The 20147-nt window shown below is 66.2% G+C and overlaps 1 protein-coding gene across 1 annotated transcript; it reads left to right on the plus strand.

The window, feature by feature from the left end:
• Positions 1-20026, plus strand: FER1L5 (fer-1 like family member 5). The gene is made up of 50 exons (XM_040618337.1): positions 1-85; positions 313-368; positions 454-545; positions 628-736; positions 820-969; positions 1048-1176; positions 1254-1316; positions 1410-1565; positions 1855-1966; positions 2055-2140; positions 2221-2289; positions 2415-2458; positions 2594-2670; positions 2752-2840; positions 2929-3042; positions 3170-3347; positions 3437-3561; positions 3660-3751; positions 5433-5619; positions 5722-5877; positions 7749-7862; positions 7942-8105; positions 8191-8305; positions 8399-8501; positions 8587-8759; positions 9147-9320; positions 10201-10315; positions 10403-10480; positions 10555-10736; positions 10916-10975; positions 11066-11164; positions 12049-12198; positions 12292-12490; positions 13403-13428; positions 13512-13553; positions 13631-13753; positions 14494-14625; positions 14703-14858; positions 14945-15036; positions 15770-15940; positions 16955-17103; positions 17176-17315; positions 18349-18437; positions 18531-18626; positions 18729-18870; positions 18954-19053; positions 19178-19380; positions 19478-19587; positions 19679-19826; positions 19922-20026. Exons 1-50 carry the CDS (start codon positions 1-3, stop codon positions 20024-20026), a joined length of 5919 nt encoding a protein of 1972 aa, XP_040474271.1.
• The last annotated feature ends 121 nt before the right edge of the window (positions 20027-20147 follow it).

Raw genomic sequence — 20147 nt, forward strand, 5'->3', positions numbered from 1 at the left:
ATGCTGCGGCTGCTGGTGGCCAGTGCCCATGTCCCCAGGCCCACCAGCTCTGGGCACGGCGTGCACGTGTCTGCCCGCTTCAGAGGTACTGCCGGGTACAAGGGGGGGACACTGTGGTGGCCGTCCCCGTGGGACAAGATGGCATCAGCCATCCTGGTGCAGCGGGGAGGCAGCCTCGTGTGATGGGATGGTGCCACCCGTGCCTGGGGACAGCGATGTCCGTCCCTGCACATGGGGACAGGGCCAACCTTCCCCTTGCACCCCAATGTCCCCTTGACATGCCACCACCTTCCCTCCTGTCGTCCCCCCCAGGTGTCCCCAGGAGCACCCGAGTGGTGCCAGAGGAGCGCAGTCCCATCTGGAATGAGGTGAGGTGACCCCAGGGTGGCCTGCAGTGGCATGGGGACATCTCAGGCCACCTCAGTGACCTCTTGTATCTGCTGTCCCCCCCAGACACTGGTGTGGCCACTGGGCATGTGTCCCCTGCAGCCCACGGCCAGCCTCACCCTGCGCCTCCGGCACTGGGGCCAGCCGGCACCCCAGGGGTAAGTAGCCCCCCATGGGTGGGCACCCCAGGGGGACCACCCACAGTGTGACCACCCTCACCGTGTCCCCCTGTCCCCGCAGGGACCTAGGGGCCACCACGGTTTCACTGGACCGGTTGGTGGCCGACCCTGGGCTGCCACTGGCCCTTGCTGACGTCCCGCTGCTGGACCCACGGGGACAACCCACGGGGGTGAGCACCCACCCACGCACCCACCCAGCAGCACCCCAGGGTGCCACCAGGCATGGTCTAGGGTGCCACCTGTCCTTTTGCAGTGCACTGTCACCTTCCGCTGCTCTTACATCCCCCATGGCACCGCAGAGGACACCGCGGTCCTGCAAGGACAGGTGCCACTGCGGGCGGCGTCACCAGGGACACCCCACCACCCCAGCAAGCCCTCGGCTGGGAGCAAAGAGGATTTCCAGGTATGGCACCCATGGGTGCGGTGGCACCCAAGGGCGATGTCCTGTCAGGTGGCCACTGTGTCACCTCCTGTCACATAGGTCCGAGTGAGGATCATCAAGGGCCACCAGCTCCAGGGCAATGACATCAAGCCGGTGGTGATAGTCCTCATCGGCCAGCACCGCTTCAGGACCAGGATCCGAGTTGGGAACAACCCCTACTACAATGAGGTGACACCGGGGAGGGGACATGAGGACCCGCCGGTGTCCCCTCACCCTGCCCTCACCCTCTTTTGCCCGTTTTCCAGGTGTTTTGCCAAAATTTCCACCTGACGCTTGCCCAGCTGGCGGTGGAGCCCATCCGCATCCAGGTCAGGGAGGGGCTCGGTGGCACCGGTGGGGACAGGGACAGCGGAGTGGCCGCTGACACCGTGTTCCCCCCCCTCCCCCCCCCGCCATCGCAGGTGCTGGACTCGCGGGCCACCCGCGCCAAAGCTGTCATCGGCATCTTCCAGGTGAGGACGGTGGCTGAGGGACGGGGCGTCACGCCACGGTCCGGCCGCTCTCACCCCCTTTGCCATCCCCGCAGCTGGACATCGGCACCATCTGCCGTGCGCCAGGTAGGTGAGAGGGTGGCGGTGGCACCGCCGTGACACTGAGGTGACACCGGGGTGACACCGGCGTCTCCCACCACGCCAGGACATCGCTTGAGCTGGAAATGGCTGAGCCTGCAGCATCCCCAGCGCCCCGACGCCGGGTGCCGGGGGTACCTCCGCGTCAGCATGGCTGTGCTCCGCGCCGGCGAGCCGGTACCGGTGAGCATCCCCCCATCCTCCCCAGCACCCCCCAAAGAATCCTGCCTGGAGGATGGGGGGGGGGGCCCATTTTTCCATACCTCCCCCCCAAAAGGAGCAGGAGGAGCCGGCGGGGGACGAGGACGTGGAGGCCAACCTGCTGAAGCCCCCACCGTGTGCCGCCACGCTCCAGCTCTGCGTCTACCGCGCTGAGGACCTGCCGCAGGGTGGGCATGGCGGGGGTTTGGGGGGGTTGGGTGGATCTGGGGGACCCCCCCCCCCCCATGCCCACCTCTCCTCATCCCCATGGAGCAGAGGCGGCTCGGCAGCATCTCCCCTCGGTGGGCAGCAAGAGGGGCTTCGTGGCGGCGGCGGTGCGGGTCAGCTTCGCCGGCAGGACGGTGGGTGCTGGGCTGGGGATGGGGGGGGGGGTGGGGGTCGAATCCTGCGGCGGGGGGGGTCATGGCTCTGCTCAATGCAGCTCTGCACCCGAGTGATGCCCCCCGACGCCAACCCGGAGTGGAACGAGGTCTTCTTCTTCCCCCTGCGGGTGAGGTGCCCCCCCAAGCCCCAGCACACATCCTGCACCCCCCCCCCAAAGCAGGGGTGCCCCCAAAAGGAGGTCACCTCATATTTCAAACCCCCCCCCCCCTTTTTTTTTTTTTCTCCCCACAGCTGCCCCCCATCTGTGATGAGATCCAGCTGGCCATCCTCAGTGGGTAAGTAGGGGGGAACCCCCCAGCTTTGGGGAACTCCCTGGTTTTGGGGGACACCCCATTTTCAGGGGACACCCCATTTTGGGGGGACACCCCATTTTGGGGACACACACCCCCCCTTTCATTGCTCACCCGCAGGTCCCGCAGCAGCAAGGTCCTGGGCACCGCCGTCCTCCACCTCTCCCAGATCTCCTCCGCCGGTGCTGAGCTTGAGGGTGAGCAGGGTGGTCCACCCTTGGGTGGGGGGTCCCCAGAACCCAGACCCCCCCCCACTGAACCCCCTTTTTTCCTCCCAGAGGGGACCCCTGGCTTCTTACCCTGCTTCGGACCCAGCTTCCTCCCCTTCTACGGTCCTCGGCCGGACGCTGCCGGGATGCTCAGCACCGTGAGTGGGTGCCAGGGGTGGGCACAGCACCCATTTGGGTGTTGGGGGGTGACACCCACCCACCCACCCACCCACCCTTATGCGACAGGACACCAAGGTGGCTTATCGCGGCCGGGTGCTGCTGGAGCTCAGCACCCACATGAGGACCCCGGATGGGTGCCAGCAGGCCACCATCGCCCCTGAGGATGTCACCCGGGTGCAGGTGGGGACACGGGGACACTGTGCAGTGCCACCCTTGGGGGTCTTTTTTTTTTTTTTTTAAGTGCCATTGGAATATTTGGGGAGGATTTTGGGAAATTTTGGGAAAAAATATATCTTTTTTTCCACAGTGCCACTTGCCCCGCCATCGGTTCGGGCTCTGTGGGGTCTTTTATTCGGCCACCATGGTGCCAGCCGGCCCTGAGCTCCTGCGCTTCGAGCTCAGTCTCGGCAACTACGGTGACATGGGCGATGTCACCTGCAAGCCAGCTGCCTCCGTCACCCCGCACGGTTGCCCCCTCTTTGATGGTGAGTGGGATGCTGGGGGACACACACACACACACAAAGGTGGTACCCCTGGGGTGTCCCATAGGATGCTCAGTGCCCTCTGGATACAGGCAACCGCTATCACTACCTGCCGTGGTACGGTGACAAACCGGTGGCGGCTGTCACCTCATCCTGGGAGGATGCCAGTCACCGTTGGGATGCCCTAAACCTCCTGCGTGCCTTGTGCCGGCGGCTGGTGAGCACCCATGGGTGACGGTGGGGTGGGGTGGGGTGGGATGTGACCCCCCCCCCCACTGCTCTGGGGTGGGATGGTTTTAGGGGGGATCTTTGCAGGAGAGGAACGTGGCGGAGCTGCGGGGCGCCCGTGGGGACATGGTGGGGGACATCGGCAGGAGGCTGCTGCGCCAGCTGGCACAGGACTGCGGGTGAGTGGGGGGGGGGGGGGGGTCCCGGGGTGGGGGGGGGTGCTGGGTGTCCTGAAGTTGTAGGTGGTGGGGTGCTGGGGGGGACCCCTGGGCTTGCAAACACTCTTTGGAGGGGGGGAAATGGGGTTTGGGGGGGGGGAGGAAATGAGGAATTTTAGAGGACAATGGGATATTTGGGGGGGAAATGGGATAATTGAGGGGGAAATGGGGCATTTGGGGGGGTGGGGCATTGGGGGGGGAAATGGGACTTTGGGGGGGAATGGGGGAATTCGGGGAGGAAATGGGGCATTGGGGGAAATGGGGCATTAGGGGGAATGGGGCATCTGGGGGGGAAATGGGGCATTGGGGGGAATGGGGCATTTGGGGGGGAAATGGGGCATTGGGGGGAAATGGGAGCATTGGGAAGGAAATGTGGATTGGGGGGGGAAATGGGGGCATTGGGGGGGAGTGGGGCATTGGGGGGTTAAATGGGCCATTAGGGGGGAAATGAGGGCATTTGGGGGGAAATGGAGCATTGGGGGAATGGGGCATTTGGGGGGGAATGGGGCATTGGGGGGAAATGGGAGCATTGGGAAGGAAATGTGGATTGGGGGGAAATGGGGGCATTGGGGGGGGAGTGGGGCATTGGGGGGTTAAATGGGCCATTAGGGGGGAAATGGGGGCATTTGGGGGGAAATGGGGCATTTGGGGGGGAATGGGGCATTTTTGGGGGAAATGAGCATTGGGGGAAATGGGGGCATTGGGAAGGAAATGGGGATTTGGGGGGAAATGGAGCATTGGGGGGAAAATGGGGCATTTGGGGGTAAATGAGGCATTTTTGGGAGGAAATGGGGCATTTGGGGGGGAATAGGGCTTTGGGGGGAAACGGGGGCATGGGGGGAGATGAGGTAATTGCGGGGGAAGTTGTATTTGGGGGAATGGGGCATCTGGGTGGAAAAAGGAATTGTAGAGGACAATGAGACATTTGGGGGGAAAATGGGACAATTGGAAGGAAAATGGGGTAATTTGGGGGGAAACAGGGTAACTGGGGGGAAATGGGGTATTTGGGTGGAAAAGGAGGAATTGTAGAGGACAATGGGACATTTGGGGAAATGGGGTAACTGGGGGGGAATGGGGGGATGGAGGGAAATGGTAATTAAGGGGGAAGTTGTCTTTTGGGAGGAAATTGGGAGGAAAAGGGGGAGCTGTAGAGGACAATGGGATATTTGGGGGGAAATGGGGCATTTGAGGGGAAAATGGGGCATTTGGGGGGGAAATGGGGCATTGGGGGGGAAATGGGGGCATTGGAGGTGGAAATGGGGCATTGGGGGAAAGAGGGTAATTGGGGGTAAAGTTGTATTTTTGGGGCAAATGGGGTATTTGGGGGGGAAATGAGGAATTGTAGAGGACAATGAGACATTTGGGGGGAAAATGGGACAATTGGAAGGAAAATGGGGTAATTTGGGGGGAAACAGGGTAACTGGGGGGAAATGGGGTATTTGGGTGGAAAAGGAGGAATTGTAGAGGACAATGGGACATTTGGGGAAATGGGGTAACTGGGGGGGAATGGGGGGATGGAGGGAAATGGTAATTAAGGGGGAAGTTGTCTTTTGAGAGGAAATTGGGGGGGGAATGGGGAATTGTAGAGGACAATGGGATATTTTGGGGGGAAAACGGGGCATTTGGGGGGGGCTGTCTGCAGGCGAGCGCTGCCCCGGCTGGAGGCTCAGCCCACCCCCACGCCGCTGGACACCCACCTCCGGGCCACCCGTCTTCACGTCCTCCGGTGCCTGGCGGCGGCGGCGGCGGTGCCACCGAGGGCCGGCTGGGACACGTTGCTGCCGGTGGCCGAGGGCTGGCTGGGACGCGTGACCGCCCTGGCTGTCGAGGTGGGGGCTGAGGCTGGGATACGGGGGGGGGGGTGGGGGGGGGTGTCTCATCGCTGTGATGAGCTGTGGCTGGGCTCAGCCCACCGGTCCCTGTGCCCACAGCCGCAGGCTGGGGTGCCTGACGTGCTGCTGTGGCTGCTGCGGGGCGAGCGGCGGGTGGCTTGTGCCCGTGTCCCCGCGGCCGATATCATGTTTTCCCGGAGCGGCCCCGGCACCTGCGGCCAGTTCTGCGGCCGGATCCAGACCCTCTTCCTGGTGGTAGGCACCCCATGTCACCTCCTTGTCACCTCTGTGTCCCCTCCGCGTTCCCCGCATCCCCTCCTTGTCACCTCTGTGTCCCCTCCGCATTCCCCGCACCCCACTCATGTCACCTCTGTGTCCCCTCCGCGTTCCCTGCATCCCCTCCTTGTCACCTCTGTGTCCCCTCTGCTTTCCCAGCATCCCACCCATGTCACCTCTGTGTCCCCTCCGTGTTCCCCGCATCCCACCCATGTCACCTCTGTGTCCCCTCCGCGTTCCCCGCATCCCACCCATGTCACCTCTGTGTCCCCTCCGTGTTCCCCGCATCCCACCCATGTCACCTCTGTGTCCCCTCCGTGTTCCCCGCATCCCACCCATGTCACCTCTGTGTCCCCTCCGCGTTCCCCGCATCCCACCCATGTCACCTCTGTGTCCCCTCCGTGTTCCCCGCATCCCACCCATGTCACCTCTGTGTCCCCTCCGCGTTCCCTGCATCCCACCCACGTCCCATCCATGAACCCTTCACATCCCCGCCATGTCCCCTCCACATCCCCTCTCTGTCCCCTCTTCATGTCCCCTCTGTGTCCCCTCCATACTTCCTCTATGTCCTCTCCATGTCCCCTGCCTGTCCCCTCTGTGTCCTCTCTATAACTCCTCCATGTCCTCTACACATCCCCTCTTGTCCCATCCATGTCCCTTCCGTGTCCCTCCCACATCCCCATGTCACCTCTGGGTGACAGACAACCCGTCTGTCCCTTCCATGTCCCCTTGTGTCCCCTCCATATCCCTGCCATGTGCTTTCCACATCCCCTGTGTTCCCTCTATGTCCCTTCTAGATCTTCTCCATGTCCCCCTCCATGTCCCCACTACATCCCCCTGAACATCTCCTCTGTGTCCCTTCCATGTCCCCTCTGTGTCCCCTCCACATCTCTTCCATGTCCCCCCGATCCCCTCTGCATCCTCCCCATGTCCCCTCTGTGTCCCTTCTAGATCTTCTCCATGTCACTTCTACATCCCCCCACATCCCCTCCATGTGCCCTCTGTGTCCCCTCCACAACCCCTTTCTGTCCCCACCATGTCCCCTCCATGTCTCCTCCATGCCCCTGTGTCCCTTCTACGTCCCTCTTAGACCTTCTCCATGTCCCCACCATGTCCCCGCCATGTCCCCACCATGTCCCCACCATGTCCCCTCCGACAACCCGCACCATGTCTCATGCCATGTCCCCACCATGTCCCTGCCATGCCCCCATGTCCCCCACCATGTCCCCCACCATGTCCCTCCCACGTCCCCCACCATGTTCCCACCATGTCCCCGCCATGTCCCCACCATGTCCCTGCCATGCCCCCATGTCCCCCACCATGTCCCCCACCATGTCCCCTCCCACGTCCCCCACCATGTCCCCACCATGTCCCCTCCCACGTCCCCCACCATGTCCCCACCATGTCCCCTCCAACAACCCGCACCATGTCTCATGCCATGTCCCCACCATGTCCCTGCCATGCCCCCATGTCCCCCACCATGTCCCCGCCATGCCCCCACCATGTCCCCACCATGTCCCCTCCCACGTCCCCCACCATGTTCCCACCATGTCCCCGCCATGTCCCCACCATGTCCCCCGTCATGTCCCCCGCCATGTCCCCACCATGTCCCCCACCATGTCCCCCACCATGTTCCCACCATGTCCCCACCATGTCCCCCACCATGTCCCCTGCCATGTCCCCCGCCATGTCCCCACCATGTCCCCTCCCACGTCCCCCACCATGTCCCCCGCCATGTCCCCACCATGTCCCCCACCATGTCCCCTCCCACGTCCCCACCATGTCCCCCACCATGTCCCCCCCATGTCCCTTGCCATGTCCCCTACCGTGACCCACGCTGCGGGGCACAGGGCTCTGGGGACACCTGCACCCAGCTCCGGCTCCGGCTGTGGCTGGGACGGGTGGCTGACAGCAGGGACCTGCCGCGGCACCTGGAGGGCACCCTGCACGTCTACGTCGAGATGGTGAGCCCTAGGGCGGGGGGACCACCGCTGCGTGCCCCCCCCCCCAGCACCCCTCAACCCCATGTCGTCTCCCTCCCAGTACGAAAACCAGACCAAGCTACTGGGCAAGTGGGGTTCCCGGGGGCTCCTGGGGCGCCCCAGTTTCTCCGACAGCGCCGGAAAAGCGGGGCTCCCCTGCCACCGGATCCACCCCCCCAAGGGCTGGCGCTGGAACGGACCCTGGACTGTGGAGCCCCAGCGGCGGTGAGTCCCATGGGATGGGGTGGTGACACCCACCCTGCCACCTTGGGGACCTCGGGTGATGCCAGCGTTGTCCCCTTGTCCCCAGGCTGCTGCTGGACACGGAGACCAACATGGGCGAGGTGCTGGAGGACGTCTACGAGAACGAGAGCCGGCAGCCCAGCGGCGAGTGGGGACGTGCCGCCGTGGCCAGCACCGACGCCGTGAGCAGGGGACCACACGGGTGGCACTGGGGGGGGTGCCAGCGGTGGAGTGGCACGAGTGCGCCAGGGCTCAGCTCTCACCCGGTGTTGCAGAGCGGCACAGCGGTGCCACCCAAAGAGGAGGTGGCATGTCCCCAGGGGTGGCACATCACCGACGGCTGGCGGGTGGATGTGACAGGGGCTGTGGATGAGGCCGGTGAGTGGGTGTCCCCAGCCAGTCACCCTGGGGTGGGTGAGGGTGGGGTGGTGGCAGTGCTGAGGACACCTGGGTGCTGCTGCAGGTTGGGAGTACGGGGTGAGCGTGGCCCCCGGCAGCCCCCCGGCAGCATGGCACGCCACGGAGAAGACGTACCACACGCATCGGCGCCGGCGCTGGCTGCGCACCCGCCACAGAGACCCCAGTGCCCAAGGACCGGAGCAGGATGTGGCCTCCTTCCTCCAGCTGGATGGAGCGGTGGGGACAGTGACGGGGCAGTGGGGATGGGGGGGTGGCAGGATGGGGTGGCAGGGATGAGGGTGGCAGGGATGGGGACAGCAAGGACGGGGGTTGTAGGGACAAGGGTAGTGGGATGGGGGTGGCAAAGAGAGGAGTGGCAGGGATGGGGATGGCAGGGATGGGGTGGCAGGGATGGGGACAGCAGGGACAGGGGTGGCAGGGACAGGGTGGCAGGGATGGGGATGGCAGGGATGTGGCAGCAGGGATGGGATGGCACCAGACCTTTGCCCACTAGTGTGAGCAGCCCTGTCCATCCCCTTGTGCCATGCCACTCCGTCCCCATGCCACCCCGTCCCCATGCCACCCCGTGCCCATAACACCCCCTGGTGCCCCGTGTCCCCACAGCACAGCCCCGAGGCAGCGGGGGCCGAGGCCTGGGAATACAGTTCCCTCTGGGGTCGCCGCTTCCACCTGCAGCCCCGGACGGGCGACGTGTGCCGGCGGCGGTGCTGGCACCGGCGCATGGTGCCCACGCAGCCCCCGCCCGTGGCACCTCTCTTCCTGCTGGAGGGCTCCCTGGTAGGAGAGTGGGGGGGAATCTGGGGGCACGGGGGGGTGAGGGAGGGAGGGTGGGATGCAGGGGTGGAGGGAGAGAGGGATGCAGGGAGGGAGGGAAGGAGGGATGGAGGGGTGCAGGGGGGGATGGAGGGAGGAATATGGGGAGGGATGGAGGGAGGGATGCAGGGACAGAGGGAGGGAGGGAGGGAGGGATGCAGGGAGGGATGGAGGGAGGGAGGGAAGGAGGGATGGAGGGGTGCAGGGAGGGATGGAGGGAGGGATGCAGGGAGGGAGGGAGGGAGGGAGGGATGCAGGGACAGAGGGAGGGAGGGAGGGATGCAGGGAGGGAGGGATGCAGGGAGAGAGGGATGGAGGGAGGGATGCAGGGAGGGAGGGAGGGATGCAGGGAGAGAGGGAGGGATGCAGGGAGAGAGGGAGGGAGGGAGGGAGGGATGCAGGGAGGGAGGGAGGGAGGGATGCAGGGAGAGAGGGAGGGAGGGAGGGAGGGATGCAGGGAGAGAGGGAGGGAGGGAGGGAGGGGTGCAGGGAGGGATGGAGGGAGGGAGGGAAGGAGGGATGGAGGGGTGGAGGGAGGGATGGAGGGAGGAATATGGGGAGGGAGGGATGCAGGGAGAGAGGGAGGGAGGGAGGGATGGAGGGAGGAATACAGGGAGGGACAAAGGGGGGAATACAGGGAGGGATGGAGGGAGAGAGGGAGGGGGGGAGGGAGGGAGGGAGGGTGGCAGAGACAGGGATGTCGGGGAGGGGGATGCAGGGCTGAGGGGACAGGTGGGTGATGCAGTGGCGTGACACCGGGGCGGTGGGACATGGGGCAGCGGGCTGCAGGGCTGGGGGCAGCAGGGCCGGGGGCTCCCCCACCCCACGTCGCGTGGTGCCGCAGGGCATGGAGGACCTGGCCGAGGAGGACAAGCCGGCCGTGGCGGAGCAGCAGGCGCAGGGCTCGTGCCGGACCTCCCCCAAGCAGCCCATGCCCCTCATCCTCTGCACCTTCCCACGTGAGCTCCGGGGGACACGGGGGAGGGGACCAGGCCCGGCCAGGGGGGTGCCAGGTCCCCCCCCTCCAGCCCCTGCCTCTCCCGCAGGACCCAACTTCTTCCAGCTCCGCTGTTACATCTTCCAGGCGCTGGAGCTGGCACCCCGCGGCACCAAGGCCACCGCAGGTGGGACCCCCCCCCCCCCGGCCCCCACCCCAGGGTGGGCACCCCAGGGTGCTGACGGTGTCACTGTCCCCCAGACCCTGTCGCCCACGTCTCCTTCGTGCACGTCAGCCAGAGCACCCAGGTGCTGCCTGGCACCCGGGACCCCCTCTGGGACCAGACGCTGCTTTTCCACCGGGTCCTGCTGTACGGGGACCCCCGGGGGGTCTGGCATGAGCCCCCCGCCGTGGTGGTGGAGGTCTTCGACCAGGACAAAGCGGTACGGCACGCATGGGTTGGGGGGGGGGGGGTGGCACCCATGGGTGGGGGCAGCACCCATGCCCAAGCAATGCTTTGCAGGGTGCCGGTGCTTTCCTGGGGAGGAGTGTGTGCGCCCCAGATGTTTGGCTGGATGTGGGGCACCGGCGGCCCCCCCGGCTCCGGCGTTACCCACTGCAGGGACCGGGGGGGCCGGCCGGGGAGCTGCTGGCCGCCTTCGAGCTGCTGTACGATGCCGAGGTGAGGGGCTGGCCGGGAGGTGGCATGGGGGGGCACCCAGGTGATGGGGTCCCTCCCACCATCACCGTCTGTGTCCCCCTCCCCCGGCAGGATGGGCGCCTGGCACAGGTCAGCACCCCGCCGTGGAGGCAGGGGGTTTTCAGCGTCCCCCTGGGCGTCCGGCCACTGCTGCAGCTGGTGGCACTGGAGGTGAGATCTGGGGGACCCTGGGTGGGGACAGGGAGGGGCACAGGCTGGGGACAGGGACGGGGTGAGGAAGGGGATGGGGACAAGGACAGGGAAAGGGAGGGGGACAGAGGGAGCTGGGGGAAAGGACGTGGATTGGAACAGGGATGAAGAAGGGGATGGATGAGGTCTGGGAGGGGGACAGGGATGGGGACAGGGACAGGGAGAGGGATGGGGACAGGGGGCGCTGGGAGCAAGGGCATGGATTGGAACAGGGGTGAAGAAATGGATGGACAAGGTCTGGGATGGGGACAGGGATGAAGGTGGGATGGGGACAAGGTCCAAGATGGAGACGGGGAGAAGGACAGGTTGGGACAGGGATGAGGGTCTTGGAGATGGGGTGGGGGCAAGGACAGGGATGGGGGACAAGGATGAAGACAGGCTGGGGATGAGGTCAGGGATAGGGACAAGGATGGGGACAGGGACGGGGATGGGGACAGGGATGAGGTCTGAAATGGAGACTGAGAGAGGAGCAGGCTGGGGACAGGGACAGGGATGGGATGAGGGCAAGGACAGGGAGAAGGATGGGACAGGGGGAGCTGGGGACAAGGACATGGACTGGAACAGTGACAAAGACAGGATGGACAAGGTCTGGGATAGGGAATGGGATGGGGACAGGGATGAAGAAGGGGGTGGCCATGGGACAGGCACAAGGACAGGGATGAAGGTGAGGACAGGCACAGAGGGACGAAGACAAGATGGGGACAGGATGGGGCTGGAGATGGGGACAGGGCAAGGACGGGGACAGGCACCTTCAGCATCCCGCTGGGAATGCGACCCACGCGAGGTGACCTCTGAGCACCCAGGGGACCCCACGGGGGTGACAGCTGCTGGGTGCCCCCCCCCAGGTGCTGGCGTGGGGGCTGCGGGGGCTGCCTAGGGGCGTGCGGGCACCCAGCCTGGAGGTGCAGTGCGGGGGCCGGACCCTGCGGACCCCCACCATCACCGACCTCGCCGCTAACCCCAATTTCCCCATCAACGCCTTCCTGCTGATGCTGGTGAGGATGTGGGGGGTGGGTAGGGGGGTGGGAGCACCCCACCCGTGGGTGCTGCCGCTGGCACCCTGGGGTGACGGCGCGACTCGGCCCCAGCATCTGCCGGCGGAGGAGGAGTACGTGCCCCCCATCCGGCTGCGGGTGCTGGACATGCGGGATTTCGGGTACCGGCCCGAGGTGGGGCAGGCCTGCGTGCGGGGCCTGGAGCGGTACTGCTGCCAGCCCCACGGGAAGGGGCAGCCCCCCAGCTCTGGAACCCCCCAGACCAGCTCGGGTGCCCTCCTGCCTGGCTCTGGTATGGCCCTGCCCAGCCCAGCCCTGGTACCCCCCTGCCTCATCCCTGCTCCCTGGTACCCCCTGCCCCATCCCTGCCCAGCCCTGGTACCCCCCTGCCTCATCCCTGCTCCTTGGTACCCCCTGCCCCATCCCTGCCCAGCCCTGGTACCCCCCTGCCTCATCCCTGCTCCCTGGTACCCCCTGCCCCATCCCTGCCCAGCCCTGGTACCCCCCTGCCTCATCCCTGCTCCCTGGTACCCCCTGCCCCATCCCTGCCCCATCCCCACTCTCTGGTACCCCCCTGCCCCTTCTCTGCTCCTTGGTACCCCCATGCCCCATTCCTGCTCCCTGGTACCCCCCCTGCCCCATTCCTGGTACCCCCCTGCCCCATCCCTACCCAGCCCTGCTACCCCCATGCCCCATCCCTGCTCCCTGGTACCCCCCTGCCCCATCCCTGCCCATCCCTGGTACCCCCTGCCCCATCCCTGCCCTATTCCTGCTCCCTGGTACCCCCCCTGCCCCATTCCTGCTACCCCCGTGCCCCATCCCTGCCCAGCCCTGGTATCCCCCTGCCCCATCACTGCTCCCTGGTACCGCCCTGCCCCATCCCTGCTCCCTGGTACCCCCCTGCCCCACCCCTGCCCAGCCCTGGTACCCCCCTGCCCCATCACTGCTCCCTGGTACTGCCCTGCCCCGTCCCTGCTCCCTGGTACCCCCTGCCCCATCCCTGCCCCATCCCTGCTCCCTGGTACCCCCCTGCCCCATCCCTGCTCCCTGGTACCCCCTGCCCCATCCCTGCTCCCTGGTACTGCCCTGCCCCATTCCTGGTACCCCCTGCCCCATCCCTGGTAATCCCTGGTACCTCCTGCCCCATCCCTGCCCCACACTGCCCACCTCCAGGAGGGTTTATTTGCCCCTCTCCTCTCCACAGCTGCTCCCTGGGGCAGGATAGCGCAGGTGAGTCCCCCAAGCCCTTGGCACCTGGTGGCCCCAGCCCCCTGTCTCAGTTTCCCCCAGTAAATCCCCTTTTCTCCCTGCAGCTTCTGCCCAGGATCACCGCCAAGACCGGGGCTGAGGGCAAGGTGGGCACAGGAACGGGGCCACTGGCCACCAGGGCCACCCTTGCCCCCTGTCCCCACCTCACTCTGCTCCCCACCAGGCTGCAGAGGAGAAGAAGGAGGCGGATGAAGATGAGGGTGAGGAAGACTGGTGGAGCAAATTCTACGCGGCCATGGGGGACAAGACAAAGAGCCGGCGAGGGACCAGTGGGGACAGGCTGAAGGTGAGCCGGAGCCTGGGACCCGGAGCAGGGGACAAGGATGGGGCCAGGGACAGGAACAGGGATGGAAGTGGGATAGGATGGGACAAGAATGAAGCGGGGGATTGGGAGGGGGATGGCTGGGGACAAGGACACAGATGGGGATAGAGATGGCGATGGGATAGGGACAAGGTTGGGGATGAGAAGAGGATGAGGACAGGGACAGTGATGGAGAAGAGGTGGGGAATGGGATGGGACAGGGACAGGGGTGGAGATGGGATGGGGACTGGGAGGGGAATAGGCTGGGGACAGGGACAGGGATGGGATGGGATGGGATGGGATGGGATGGGGATGGGATGGGGATGGGATGGGGATGGGGATGGGATGGGGATGGGGATGGGGATGGGGATGGGATGGGATGGGGATGGGATGGGGATGGGATGGGGATGGGGATGGGATGGGGATGGGGATGGGGATGGGGATGGGATGGGGATGGGGATGGGGGTGGGGATGGGGATGGGATGGGATGGGGATGGGGATGGGATGGGATGGGGACAAGGTCTGGGTGGAGACTGGGAGGGCAACAGGCTGGGCAGAGGGACAGGGCTGGGGACAAGGACAGGGCTGAAAGTGAGATGAGGACAAGGATGGGGATGAAGACAGGATAGGAACAAGGATAAGAAGGGGACAGGGATGGGAGAAGCACCAGGACGGGGATGGGGATGGGAAGAGGGCCGAGGCCAAGGCCAGGACCCGCTCCCCAGATCTACAGCTGTGAGCTGGAGGCGGTGCCCGACTTTGGGGGGCTGCAGGATTTCTGCCAGACCTTCCCCCTCTACCAGCCAGGGGGTCACCCTGAGGCGCGGGAGGACCCCGCGCCTGTGGGCGAGTTCAAGGTGGGTGAGAGCCCCCGGGGGGGACCCCAGGGCCGCAGGGGGAGCACCCCAGGGTGACGGCCGGGTGCCTTTCGCAGGGGCTTTTCTGTATCTACCCCCTGCCCGAGGACCCCGAGGTGCCCCCCCCACCACGCCACTTCCAGCAGCTGCCCCCCAGCCAACCCCAAAAGTGCCTGGTGAGGGTTTACATCATCCGGGCCTTCGACTTGCCCCCCCGCGACAGGAATGGGCTGGTAAGGCCACCCATGGGTGCTGGGCAGGGGTCCCCTGTGCTGTCCCCCTCCCCACACCACCCTGACGGTCCTCTCTCTGCTGCCAGTGTGACCCCTACATCCGTGTCTCGCTTGGGACGAAGAAGCTGGGACAGCGGGACCAGTATGTGCCCAACACCCTGGAGCCTGTTTTTGGCAGGTATGGCCAGGGTGGGTGGCCCGGTGGCACCGTTACCCCCAGTGGCACCATCACCCCTGGTGGCACCGGGCTGGGGGGTGCCTGGCACTGAGAGGAGGTGCCCAGGGGGGCTGGTGGGGCCCCATTCCCCATGTCAGCATGTCCCCATGCCCTGTCCCTCTGCCAGCAGGTCCCTATGCCACCAGGTTGACATGCCACTAGGTCCCCATGCCACCAGGCCCCCCTTCCCCACAACAGCAGGTCCCTGTGCCACCAGATGCCCCATTCCCCATGCTGGAGGGTCCCTGTGCCACCAGGTCCCCATGCCACCAGGTCCCCATGCCACCAGATGCCCCATTCTCAACATCTGCAGGTCCCAATGTCACCAGGTCCTCCTTCCCCACAACAGCAGGTCCCTGTGCCACCATGTCCCCATTGCCCATGCTGGAAAGTCCTTGCGCCACCAGGACCCCATGCCACCAAACGCCCCATTCCCCTTACTGGAGGGTCCCTGTGCCACCATGTCCCTGTTCCCCGTGCCACCCAGTCCCCATGCCACCAGATGGCCCATTCCCCATACTGGAGGGTCCCTGTGCCACCCAGTCCCCATGCCACCAGATGGCCCATTCCCCGTGCTGGTGGGTCCCCGTACCACCAAGTCCCTGTGCCACCAAGCCCATGCCTATGGGTGCCCACTCCCCATGCCAGCGGGTGCCACCCCTGACGTTGGGGTTGATGGCACTGCCACTTCCAGGCTGTTTGAGCTGACGGGCACCATCCCGCTGGAGAAGGACCTGCGGGTCACGCTGCTGGACTATGACCTGCTGCCCCCCGACCAGGAGATCGGCACCACCACCATCGACCTGGAGAACCGCCTGCTCTCCCGCTTCCGCGCCCACTGCGGGCTGCCCACCGTCTACCGCACGTGGGTGCCCCTGGAGGGGGACACCAGGGGGCTGGGGACATCGGGGTCCATGGGCCTGAGACCAGGAGTGGGCATGGGGTGGGCACAAGGATGGGGACGGGAGAGGCGTGAGGAGATGGTCGTGGGGTGGGCACAGGGGGATGGGGTGGGTATGTGGGGGTGGGCACAGGGATGGGGTCAGGATGGGCACAAGCAGGTTAGGGTGGGGTGGGCATGGGGGTGGGCATGGGGTGGGCACAGGGGGATGGAGATGGGGTGGGGACATGGGGTGGGCACAGGGGATGGAGATAGGTGGGTACCATGGGGTGGGCACAGGGGTGGGCATGGGGTGGGCACAGGGGGATGGAGATGGGATGGGGACATGGGGTGGGGCACAGGGGGATGGAGATAGGTGGGTACCATGGGGTGGGCACAGTGGTGGGCATGGGGTGGGCACAGGGGGATGGAGATGGGGTGGGCACAGGGGGATGGAGATAGGTGGGTACCATGGGGTGGGCACAGGGGGATGGAGATAGGTGGGTACCATGGGGTGGGCACAGTGGTGGGCATGGGGTGGGCACAGGGGGATGGAGATGGGGTGGGGACATGGGGTGGGCACAGGGGGATGGAGATGGGGTGGGCACAGTGGTGGGCATGGGGTGGGCACAGGGGGATGGAGATGGGGTGGGCACAGGGGTGGGCATGGCGTGGGCACAGGGGGATGGAGATGGGGTGGGTAAATAGGGTGGACATAGGGGGGGGTTGGCACAGGGGGATGGAGATGGGGTGGGGACATGGGGTAGACACAGGGTGGGCACAGGGGATGGCTGTGGGGTGGGTGGCAGGGGGATGGAGATGGGTGGGGACATGGGGGTGGGCACAGGGGATGGAGATGGGGGGTACGTAGGGGTGGGCACAAAAAGATGAGGATGGGGTTGGCACAGGGGTGGGCGAAGGGGGACAAGGGTGATGGCCAGGGAGGGGACACCCAGGAGGGGTAACGCCGCAGCCCCCAGCCCACCCACTGCCCCACAGCACCGGCCCTGGGTGCTGGAGGGACCAGCTCCCCCCCAGCCAGACACTGGAGCACTTCGCCCGCGCCCGGGGGATGCCAGCACCCGAATTCAGCGCCGAGGGCACGACGGTGACCTTTGGGGACCATACCTTCCTCCTCAGCCAATTTGGTGGGTGGGGGTCGGGGTGGGGGTCGGGGTGGGGGTGCAGGGAGGACCGTGTGCGACAGCTCAGCCTTGCAGAGAGTGGCCCCCCCGCGTCCCGGCAGCCCGAGGCACCCCGCGAGCGCCTGGCCCTGCACGTCCTCCACGCCTGTCACCTTGTCCCCGAGCACCTCGAGACCCGCACCCTCTACAACAGCACCCAGCCTGGGCTGGAGCAGGTGAGGCTGGGGCACCCTGAGGTGGGGGGGATGAGGGCAGGGAGAGGGGGATGGAGACCCCAGGGGGATGGGGACCTTGGGGTATAAGGGGGTGCCAGGGGGGATGATGAGGACCTTGGGGTGACAGGGACCCCAGAGTGATGGGGACCCCAGGGCAGGGAGGGATGCTGGGGGTGGGGGGGGTGGGGGGGTGATGGAGACTCAACAGGGACCCTGCAGTGACAGTGGGATAATGAGGGGACAGCCAGGGAGGGACCCCAGGGTGATGAGGACCCTGGGGCAGGAAGGGATGCTAGGGCTTGCCCTGCTGACCCGGGGGGTGACAGGGACCCCAGGACAGGGGGGATGCTGGGGGGGTGATGAGGACCTGGGGGGTGATGGGGACCCAGGGGCAGGGGAGATGCCAAGGGGGTGATGGGGACCCCAGAGAAGGGAGGATGCTGGGGGGGTGACAAGGACCAGGGGGGGCGATGGGGACCCAAGAGCAAGCAGGATGCTGGGGATCCTGGGGTGACAGGGACCCTGTGGTGACAAGGATGGATGCCGGGGGGGGTGATGGGGACCCTGGGGGTGACAAGGATGGATGCTGGGGGGGGTGACGGGGACCCTGTGGTGGTAAGGATGGATGCTGGGGGGGGTGACAGGGACCCTGGGGTGACAAGGATGGATTCTGGGGGGGTGATGGGGACCCTGTGGTGACAAGGATGGATGCTGGGGGGGGTGACGGCGACCCTGGGGTGACAAGGGTGGATGCTGGGGGGGGTGATGGGGACCCTGGGGTGGTAAGGATGGATGCTGGGGGGGTGATGGGGACCCAGGGGTGACAAGGATGGATGCTGGGGGGGGGGTGACAGGGACCCTGGGGTGTCAAGGGTGGATGCTGGGAGGTGGTAGAGACCCCGGGGCAAGGAGGGACACTGGGGGCAGGGGTGTGTGATGGGGACCCAGGGGTGACGGGGACACCCTGGGACGGGGAGGACACTGGCACTGGGAGCCAGGGGTGCTGGTCCCAGCCCCTCTGGGTGCTGTGCAGGGCAAGGTGCAGATGTGGGTGGACATCTTCCCCGCCAGCCTCGGGCCCCCTGGCCCCCCCGTTGACATCATGCCCCGCAAACCCCAGAGGTGAGCACCCAGCCAGGGCTGGGAGGTGGGACGGGGACATCCCGGGGCAGGGGGGGGGAGGTGACACGTCCTCGTGTCCGTCCCCTCCCCGAGGTACGAGCTGCGCTGCGTGGTCTGGAACACGCGGGATGTGGACCTGAAGGACGTCAACCTGCTGGGGCAGCAGATGAGCGACATCTACATCACCGGGTGAGCCAAGGCCATCGCCGCGTCCCCTCCGCTGGGGAGGTGACAGCGGGGCTGTGGGGACACGGGTGACAGCAGCGTCCCCTCCCTCCGGGTGGCACGCAGGTGGCTGGACGGGCTGGAGGAGCAGAGGCAGAAGACGGATGTGCATTACCGCTCGCTGCAGGGCGACGGGAGCTTCAACTGGCGCTTCGTCTTCCCCTTCGAGTACCTGGTGGCCGAGCAGCTCTGCGTCCTGCCGCGGAAGGTGAGGGGCACCCCGGGGTGGGGGTGCTGGGGGACACGGGGAACCAGCGTGACACCCCCTTTTCCCCTTCCCGGCCGCGGCAGGAGCATTTCTGGAGCTTGGATGAGACGGTGCTGAAGGTGCCCCCCAAGCTCATCCTCCAAGTGTGGGACAACGACAAGTTTTCGGCTGACGATTTTCTGGGTGAGACCCCGTTTCCTTTCCCCTGGCGGGGGGGGGGGCACCCGGGGGGGTGGGGGGCACCCGGGTGGGGGGCACACCCGGGGGGGATAGCCAGCTGCCCCCCCACCTTGCCTTTTCCCCACAGGCGTCCTGGAGCTGGAGCTCACCCGGCTGCCGCAGCCAGCCCAGCGGCCCCAGGACTGCACCCCAATGGTGCAGGAGACCCCCCAAACCCCCTGGCCCTGGCGGAGGGTGCAGACCCCCTCCTGGTTTTCCCTTTTCCGGCAAAGACGGGCACGGGGGTGGTGGCCCTGCACGGTGCAGGAGGGCAGCAAGCGGCGCCTCTCGGTAGGTGGCGGAGGGATAGTGGGGGGACAGCGGGGACTGGGGAGGGGGGGGGGGGGGGCGGGGGGGCCAGATCCTGCACCCCGTCCCCCTGCACCAGGGTAAGGTGGAGCTGAGCCTGGAGCTGCTGACGGCGAAGGAGGCGGAAGAGCGGCCAGTGGGGAAAGGCCGGGATGATCCCAACATGTACCCAACGCTCCCAGCGCCGGCGTGAGTCCCTGGGGAGAGCGGCTCATCCCCCGGGAGGAGGGGGCTGGGACAGGGGGGACAGGGGGGTGACTGAGCTGGGTGTCACCCGCAGGCGGCCCGAGTGGTCCTTCCTGTGGCTGCAGGCTCCGCTGCGCAGCCTGCGCTACAGCATCTGTCAGCAACACCGCTGCCGCGTCAGCCTGGCGCTGGCGCTGCTGCTGCTCTTCGCCCTGCTCCTCACCTTCGTCTACGCCGCCCCGGTAAGCGCAGGGGGCACGGCTGCCCCCCAGATCCCCCCCTCACCCGCTGAAAAGCTCCCCCCCCCCTCCCCAAGCTCCCCTGTCCCTCCTCGCAGGGTTATTTGGCCATGAAGCTGGTGAACCCCCTCCAGAGCCTGCACCTTGCCGGCAGCGAGCATCGCGCAGCGGAGCAGCACGCGGCCAGCGGGGCCAAGCCCTGACGCGCCAGCGCTGGGGGGGGTGCCACCCCTCCGCGTCACCTCTTTAATAAAGCCACATCCAGTAACAGTCAAATCATCGACCCCGACACCACTGGCTTGGCCGGGAAAGGGGTTACACCGT

Source organism: Falco naumanni, chromosome 19 (assembly GCF_017639655.2).
Source record: "Falco naumanni isolate bFalNau1 chromosome 19, bFalNau1.pat, whole genome shotgun sequence".
In the NCBI taxonomy this organism is placed as follows: Eukaryota; Metazoa; Chordata; class Aves; order Falconiformes; family Falconidae; genus Falco; species Falco naumanni.